Source organism: Pomacea canaliculata, linkage group LG7 (genome assembly GCF_003073045.1).
Source record: "Pomacea canaliculata isolate SZHN2017 linkage group LG7, ASM307304v1, whole genome shotgun sequence".
NCBI classification, from domain to species: domain Eukaryota; kingdom Metazoa; phylum Mollusca; class Gastropoda; order Architaenioglossa; family Ampullariidae; genus Pomacea; species Pomacea canaliculata.
In genome coordinates, this window is record NC_037596.1 from 9,382,175 (window position 1) to 9,391,539 (window position 9,365).

Consider the following 9,365-nt stretch of genomic DNA (forward strand, 5'->3'; position numbering starts at 1 on the left):
TCAGTGCCATGTAACTGTAACAATGTCGGCAACAAAGGTACTAGTTTGTTAACGAGTTCTTTCCAGTCTCTACTTGCCTGCTGTCCGCACCACATAGTTGATAAACAGAGAATTCAGAACTCCGCAAAACGCTGCTTTCTCAGGAAAGTGGGATCATGTCATATCTCTTTTCTGTGCTCTCCACTGACCGCCTGTTCAAGTTCAAACTGATTACAAGTTGGCTGTGATATGTCATGACTTTTTCTGTGGCTCTCTTCTGTCCCATTGAATGTTTACTATCCTTCGAGATAAATTTGTTTTTCGACAGATCACACTATCTCACACCTGCCATTAGATTGCACCTGATCATTACCTTGTGTGTGTGTCTTTGTGTATGTGTCTGTTACTTTCAGATTGATACTGTATTATTATTAACACTCTTTTCCAATCAGCTGTATTCTATATTTATTTAAATGTGGCCTGGTATTGTGAAGCAAGGAGAGCTTAGTCACATGCTGTGATTTCGCACTATACAAGCAAGATGATGATGGTCGTGAGTATGATTAACAAACGATCTCTTGCTGTAAGTATTTTTTATGGGTATGTTTAATTTGCTGTCCCGGTAAAATGAATAAAAAAGCATTGTTAGCTCAGCATATTGTAATGCATAACGTGCATTATTCTTTTTTCAACAAAGTACTAATAAATATTTTTTGTGAAAGGTGAATCGGATTCATATCCTAAACTGGACAAATATTCCTTCATGTCCGCTGGAAAGATTTTGTACAGCTTTGGACAGCACATGTTACTCAAGTTTTATAGCGACAGATCTGTCACTAAATCAGGCTTCAGAATTAGCTACGAAGCTTTGCCATCTTCCGGTGAGCACAATTCCTTTACCTCGCAATTAGTCTAAGTGTCAACATCTTCCTATTGTTTATTGTTTGCTTCAGTGCAATCTTTATTTAAGTGGGACAAACTGGAGAATGGAAAGTACGATTTAGACTACCTGGTCACCCTATTGTCATCTCTCTGTTTAGCTGATTGTCAGGACATACTTTATCCAAAAGAATATTCTCATCTTTAATATGCCTTATATGTGATCATGAAGTGAAAAGTAAAAGATTTCACTGAAAGATTTCATACTCAGATTTATATGTGTCTTAGTGCCAGAAGAAGAAATACTCATGAGTCTGTGTGATATAGATGGCAGTAATCACCTGACACAAATGCAACAACAACAACGTTATGATAACATTAACTGATAAAAAAGCACATTATTATCTGAATATATCAATAATTCAGGTAAATAATATCTAGGAAAGTTTGTTTCATCTTCAAATGCATTTTGACAATTTAGAGTGATTTTATAAAAAAAAAATATGGTGGCAGTTTGGCCTCAATTATGACGATATAATATCTTTACTGTCTGGTGCAGTGTGCTCAGGTGGTCCTTCGCGTCTCAAGTCTGAAGTTGGTCGAGTCGGAATCTTGATGTCACCAAACTACCCGTCAAACTATAACAAGTGAGTGTAATAATGAAAGTAAATATTACATTCAAAGACTGTTGTTCAAATTGCTAACAAGCGGACATTTGTTATGCTTACAGAAGGAAGTGAGGATATCAGTAAAAGAAAAAGGTAAACGTTGTTACCAAAGCTGTCCGTGGTCGGGGAGTGAGATGTTAACATGATCTCCCTTCCCTCGCTGTCTTATCTTGCCCAAACTTCTATGGAGTGATGTACCTATTACCTACAATTAGTTCCACTGGACACGTTCGTGTTTCCACAGGCATCACCACAGCGCGCTTTCAGGTTCAGAAGCCAGTGATGTAGCTACTCAACGATCTGGTTCCAGAATTACATCTATAGCATGTTTATACAAACATCTGGACATTATTACATTGAGTAGGTTCCGGCTGGATACTAACGATTCATATTACAAATATCTGCCTACAAAATGCAGAGTGGAATCTTCTTCCAGAAGTGGGTCGTTCTGTACACAAAAGTTACCTTAAAGATTAGACTTTCAAATGGACTGTCAGATGTGTCCGGATACACGAAAAGTTTATTTCCATTGTTCCGTTGTTGATAGTTTTTTTAATTTGATTCATAAAATTACTTGTTCTTTATTGTTATTTTATCATATACACAGTACGACCAGGTAACTATCTCTGATCTACAGTAACACCTCTTGTTCGCGTGTGATACAAGCGGACTATAAATATGTCATCAAAGTCACTGTTTTGAACGCCAGCATGGAACCATGCTGTGACTACGTACAGATGTTTGACGGTAGGGATTTATGTTCACGCTGAAACATTATCACATGATTTTTGGTGCTTTTAATGCTCTCTGGTTATCTTTAAAGTATGTCTTGAAATGCATTTGACGGGTGTATCATTTAAAGCAGGGATGCCCAACCTACGGCCCGCGGGCCATATCCGGCCCGCGACGCGGTGCCATCCGGTCTGCGAAACTTCTGCCCACAGTACAGGAAATCTGCATGTTAGTAATAAAAATTTTTAAAAAACGAAAAAAGGGAAGAAGTATTTATCCCCACGTAGGGGCTTTTCCCAATCTTTTTTTCGATGAACGAACATTTCGATTCAGTGCTCCGACTTGGTGTCTCTACGATGAGGCCGGACATTCAGAAGTTGGTTTCGGGAAAACAACTTCAAATATCCCACTAATTACTAGATAATTAATGGTAAGTACAACTTGTTTCTAATAAAAATGGTATCTGATCTATTTTTTTCTCTTTTTTGTATTTTTGCGGTGAAGTGGCCCGCGACACGGCTGTCTGAAATGGATATGGCCCGCAGGCCGAAAAAGGTTGGGCATCACTGATTTAAAGTAACTATCAAACAGCTTTGCTTCTTTTCCGTTCAAATAATGAACCCAACAAAGCAAATTATAGAAACGTCTCGATTTTGCATTTTAATTTGTGTTTAATTAGATAAATTTCGAGTGGGTGAGTGTGGCTAATATATTTATAACACAACACATGGTAGCAAACACCTATAACTTAATGTTGGAACAAATTTACTGTTGCAGGTATGTCTTGTACCTCTTCAGTTCCTACACTGGGATGGTTTTATATGCCATCTAACCCTTTCTACAGTACTGGATACTACATGTGCATCAGGTTTGTTAGCGATGGGTCTGTCACGAGCTCTGGCTTTTTATTGACCTACGAGTCAGTGTATATACCTGGTAAGTATCTCTCATTTCTTCAACTCCTTGTGTAAGTTTTATTATCCGTTTGAGGCTTAGTGCACACTGTTTGTCTTTAGAAATGATGTGTAAAACGAAACTTCATGATTAAATTGTTACTAACTTTATTAATCATCAATTGATTCGAGTAGAAAAGTGTAAACACTAGAATGATGCAACTTTTCTGCAGTGTGAAAATTTTACATAGACATCAGCGTTGTCCACCAGTTTTTGGCCATCATCTGGCAATGACTCCAACAAATTTCAGCGCAAAATGCTGAATGGCTCCTCGGGATCCCAATGAAATGTCAGCAAGAATAACGAAATTCACACAATATTATTTTTTTCCTATAAAGGTGGGCGAAGAAGGATGCCAAATATAAACACACCAGAAATTAACTTTGCACTTGCCAGATGGATTGATCCATAAATCTTAATCTGGTAGAGAAAGATCCAGTATTAGATATACTCGCCTGTAGGAAGGAATGCGAAATTATCAGTCAAAGATGAGAAGTAGAGACAAAAAGGAAAAAGAAAAGGAGCGCAAACATGACCTGGCTAAGTTACTCATTGAAGCTGAACTGAATTGTGGAAAAAAAATTTCTGTATTTTTCAGTGTGCTCTGTCAGCAGTCCAGCACTCTCTGCTCTTGTCGGGAACATCAGATACCTGACGTCTCCTAACTACCCGAATAACTATTACAAGTACGTTTTCTTGAAAAACTGAATTCTATGGATTACTGGACAGCATTTTACAACGACATTTACTTGTACACCAGCGTATCATATAAACAGATGTGTTTATAATTTAATAATTTTTCATGTTTTAGCGATCCTTTGTCACTTGTTCTGAATAGTTGAATCGCTGCAAAATGTTTTTCAGTAAGGAAGACTGTCGGTGGGTGATAACCTCTGCCAAAAATTTCGTCGTCAAGGTGACTGTTTTAGACGCAGCTCTGGAGAAAAACTACGATTTCGTGGAGATTTTGGATGGTACATTCATTATTAACAGACCATCTAATTATCATACTATCAAAGCAAGATCGGCTTTTCTCTATGTTCTAAAAATTATATGGGGCCGTAACCTTGTCGTGCGGACATTATACGCACCGCTAACGTCTAACCTACCGCGAGCTGGCAGGTCACTCGATGTCGCCTCTTTCACCATCTTCATTTGCGTACGTGGTCTTGATACTCCAACCCTAGGGGAACACCTAGAAAAATACGTGAATGCAAACCAAACCTCGTAATACACGCGCGGGTTTTCCCCAAGAGTCGGAGAAAGACACTTCATTAACAGCTTTTCACATAACGCTGTCCATGTTTGGTAAGTAAAGTATTTTTGTATTTGATGTTTCCATGATTTTTTGGTGTTTCTATTTATTTATTTGTTTATTTATTTGTAAATAGTATTTGAAAGGGCAGCAACATCAGTGTCACTGAGAGTGACTAGCAAGCGTGTGAAATCGACTGAAAATAGCCAAAGGTTTGTGACAAAAGCTTATATAAATATAGCGTTACAAAGTACTTAGTCAGTAGGTAAAATCACAACATTGGGACTGAAAAACTTTCTATGTACCATTACAATTCAAATAAAATATGCTTAACACTTCTCTATTTTTATTGTCAGAAATGGATCAGACAGATCAAGAAAATGGACACCCATGTATAAAAAAAATTAAAAAATAAAAAAGAAGCGAGAAAGGGTAACTGTTCAAACAAGAAAATCCGAAGAAGAGAGTGATGTCCCTTCGCCTAACGCGCTCGAGGTGTGACTCCTCAACCTCACTTTTCGTATTTGTCAGTTGATATACGTGAATTCTGTGTCTAATTTTCATCAGTGCATCTGTTACGATATTTGCTGCATTCATAAATGGATTTCCATGTCTGCACCACATTTCATCTTTTCCTGGACCATTTATTTAATTCTACTGTCACATCTGCGCCATTTTGCCATTACTTAGATTTGAGATCTGTGTATCGTCAGTGTCGATTTCAAACAATACTTCACAATGTCGAGCTGTCACAGCAAACTTTGCGTGGAGTACACACCAGTCTGCAATGTTTGACATCGTGTGTCTCCAGGAAGGTCAGTGAAATATGCCGCTCAGACTAATCTGACTGATGTTTGTTGTCATGCTCGTTATTTTATATATCTTAAATGTGTTTTTGTTTCATTTTTTTTCTTTTCTGTGTTGATAGATTGGAAAAAAGTGTGTTTAATGAGTTCGCTGACAAATGAAGTAACAGAAAGAAGACCTCAGTTTACCAGGGAATTGCGGATAAACTTGCCACCTCTTGCGGTATAGAACATCGTAGTGTTTAAGTGCAAGAGAGAAATGAAAGACTTTAAAGTCAGAGACGCAACGAAGGAGCGATAAAGGACAACTTTTTTATATTTTTTTGTTCCTATCATAGAAGCATCATATAATAAAAATGCGATGAATGTGTAAAGTTTTTTTTTCAGCTAAAAAGGAATTTTATCTCTTTTTGTATACAGCTATCCTTTTCTATTCTCATTAGGAATGATAGACTGATATTATGTTCTGATTTTATCGTATTGTGCTCACAATAACGATGTTGTAGCAATATTTAATTTTTATTTTTCAAGATAAAAACAAAGGCCAAGACACATTTGTAGTGTATGTGTGACATTGCGACAACGATTCGCAATTTCTAACTCTCCTTGTAAATCCTGGATGTCATGGCGTCGAAATCTTAATCGTTGATAGAGGGCTAAGTCGTCCCATGCATCGATGGGATTGGTCCGATCTTGAATTACTCTGTTTCTGGGAAAGTTTCTTTCCGTTTCCGTTAGAGGAGAGGAGAGCCGTCTCTACTTTCGAGGGCAGATCGGCCGCCGGGAGGGGCTGGAACTTCAAAGAAATCTCACACTTTGACGTACTTAAAAAACGCAACCGACCTTTGCCGACCAATAAGTAGTTTCGCGGTGCGAAAATGGTTACGGCCCCAGGTCTCTTCAGTTTATATGTACACAATGGCATAAAAACAACAGTTATAAAGAGAAATTACTAATTACTATTTTTCTTAATTTAATTAAATGATTAACCACTCAAGAAAATCAGTATAATGCTAGTTGAAGCTAAAATTTGACCAAAAATTACTTAAATCACTCACAAATGTCGTTTAGGAAGTATAAGACTAACATACGGTTCTGTCTAAGGTATGTCGGCTTCATCACCTTTACTTGTCAAGTTCTCCGAAATGCCCAGAGATACAGTTTACTACAGCTCTGGACAGCACATATTTATCAGGTTTTTCAGCGACACCTCTTTCACCAAAATGGGCTTCAGACTAACCTACGAGGCTGTAGATGAACACCATAGAACGACACCTGGTCAGTTTATCTCCCTTTTGCACAGAATTAGTGTAAAATGAACAACATTCAATCAAAAAGAAATACTAGCTTGAACTATACCTACTTTTATCTTATTGCCACCACACTTTCACAGAAGTTCTTAAAATGATTACACATTCCCACTTAACTTCTAAAAAGAAAGGCGGCTTCCTTTCTATTTAGTATAACATGACCAAACTTAGTATTCGTCAGGGTTGTCCATGGGACATATTTTTCTATCCCGTCCCAGCCCATCCCATGGCAATTTATGCCTGTCCCATCCCGTCCCATCCCACGGGATGTTTCCCATGGGATTCCCATTGTATTAACAATCCTATGGACAACACTGAAAACCCCTTTTCGCTTTTGTTCTATAATTCCTGCTACTTCACTACAATAGATGATTCAGAGGAAAGATTTAAATCCTTGATGAATGAAATAACAGTAAATTTATTTTGCAATATCAAGTATCGACTACCATGGGAAATACAAATGTGTGCTGTCCCATCCCATCCCATCCCATGGGACGTTTCCCATGGGATTCCCATGGGATTCCCATTCCTATGGACAACACTGGTATTCGTGCATTGAAAATAATCGTATGTTGCTTTAACGTCATTTTCCTTTCTTATTTTCTTAAAAACGACACCAACATAAAAAAAACTGTTACAACAACAGGTAAGTCAAAATTTAAATAAAAAGCTAAACGAAGAAACAAAAAGCCTTTATGCCACCTTCCGCTGAGTAGATTTTAGTATTTTAAAATCCTTTTCTTCACCCTGTCTACCAAAAAATTTGCCCACACATTGGTTTTAGTGCTCACGGAGGATGCACTAATACCAAAGCGATCTGAGAGATCTGTTATTAACAGACCAAGTCTCAGAAAGACATCTCTGCTAATTTGCGATTAATTCTTTTTTTAGATTATTTTACAGGATCGGTGAACAGCACTACTTGGGAAGTCACGGAAGAAGGTAAGAGCAGTTACAATAATCTCTTTCCTTTACGTTTATATAAATTGAGTGTTGTCATTAATCATATTCAACAGTTTCCATTGTGTACAATTAAAACGCTTCATCAGGGCTTCTGCTAAGGCTAAATTCTTTGGGGTCCCAGGGACCCCTTCTTCAGATTTCTAAGGGGTCCCAGGCTAACTCTAAGGGGTCCCTTTACAAAGTTTAAAAAAAAAACAACAAATCAACATACATGTACTTTGTTCAACTGCCTTTCAGGCACACAAAGCACTGTAATGTCTAGTCAGAAACGGCGAGATTTCTGTGCCATGAAAAGTGTGCAAGCATCTGTGATGAGCTTATGCTCACTGTACTTGTGGTGCTCACTTTCTTTCCGTTTCTGAGACGATGATTCTAACCACGCTGTCAACGACATCTTGGAACTCTTCCCGGTAAGGGAAAAAAAAACCTCAGTGCAGGGGAAGTAACTCTCACCTTGTAGCAGACGACAACAATAGATTGGGCTACGATGTCAGACCTACACTAACCCAATTTTGTATCTGTTCTTCGCCCAAATTTGAAGGGGTCCCCTGAGACCCCATTGACGAAAATTGAAGGGGTCCTCCGAACTTTTAATGCGTACTGTACGCAATTTTTTGCGTAAGCAGACGACTTGATCATTATTCTAAAACACAAAATATTTCCCACTACTTTCATTTTTGGAGTTTTTTCGTTAGCTTTGTTTTTCTCATATTCGTGCGTGCGTGTGTGTAAGACAGTGTTATTAACTGTTTAGGTCTACAGTTCTGACCTAAATACGTTGCATGCATAGCTTACAGAAAACAATAACCATTGTTGAAGAGTGCCGAGTTAGATTAAATTAAATACTCACCAATGATTTGTTAAATGTGGATTCAGCTTTCATTTTTATTTGAAGAACATGAGCTGTTCTTTGATATTGTTTGTATTAAACGATTTGTCTATGTCTGAAAATTATTTTTCTTTCTTTCTCAGATGAGACACCAACATACAACTATTTTACGACAACAGGTGAGTTAAAAATAAAGAAGACAGGAGCCGTTCACGCGGCCGTTGTGAAGAGACCAATTTACGACTGCACATCACTACACAAATATTATGTTTACCAATGACTGACTCCTTGTCATTGAATATACAGTGACCTTAATAAGCTTAACACGGGATATATAAAGCTCATATGTTTGTGATGTTTATTCACTTAGAAGACATTTCTGCTAATTTTGGATTTATTTTCTTTGTAGATCATACAACAGAAGCTGCAGATAGCACTACTTCAAATTACACGGGTGAAGGTAGGAGTATAGCTCTAATGATTTCCTTCTATATTCCTCTTAGTAGAAGAACCAAAGATAATCTAAGCAGAATGAATTGTTTATCTCACTCTTACTGTGGTTCCATTTACTATCTTTCTCACACACAGACACACACTTACATCAATGCACGCACCATATCGCGTGTTTTCTTAGCATCTGTACAAATATCAGTGACGAGCAAATAAATTCACAGATTGACTTAATTCTTATGAGGATTTCTTTTAATTAATTCCTTACTTACATGCTTCTTTGCTTTTCTAAGCAACGACTGACCCTGTTTACTATCAACATAATCTTCAAAGTATTTAGTAGGATTTTAGGAAAGGAGAAGCCTTCAGACCAATTTCAAATATTTCATTTCCCTTCTTTAAAAATGTCTATTTAGTTTACCTTTTTGAACTTGCAGAGCTGTGCTGATTGGATGAGACATGAGAACGTTTCCTAACCTAGTCAATTACTCCTTTTACTTTTTTAAAAATTGATTTTAACGGTGTCCATCAATCGTACGT

At 37.5% G+C, this 9,365-nt stretch overlaps 1 protein-coding gene across 1 annotated transcript; it reads left to right on the forward strand.

Moving 5' to 3' along the window:
- The first annotated feature begins 22 nt into the window (after nucleotides 1-22).
- Nucleotides 23-3,920, forward strand: LOC112568512 (deleted in malignant brain tumors 1 protein-like). The gene is made up of 5 exons (XM_025245821.1): nucleotides 23-37; nucleotides 1,372-1,505; nucleotides 2,164-2,273; nucleotides 3,036-3,194; nucleotides 3,811-3,920. Exons 1-5 carry the CDS (start codon nucleotides 23-25, stop codon nucleotides 3,918-3,920), a joined length of 528 nt encoding a protein of 175 aa, XP_025101606.1.
- The last annotated feature ends 5,445 nt before the right edge of the window (nucleotides 3,921-9,365 follow it).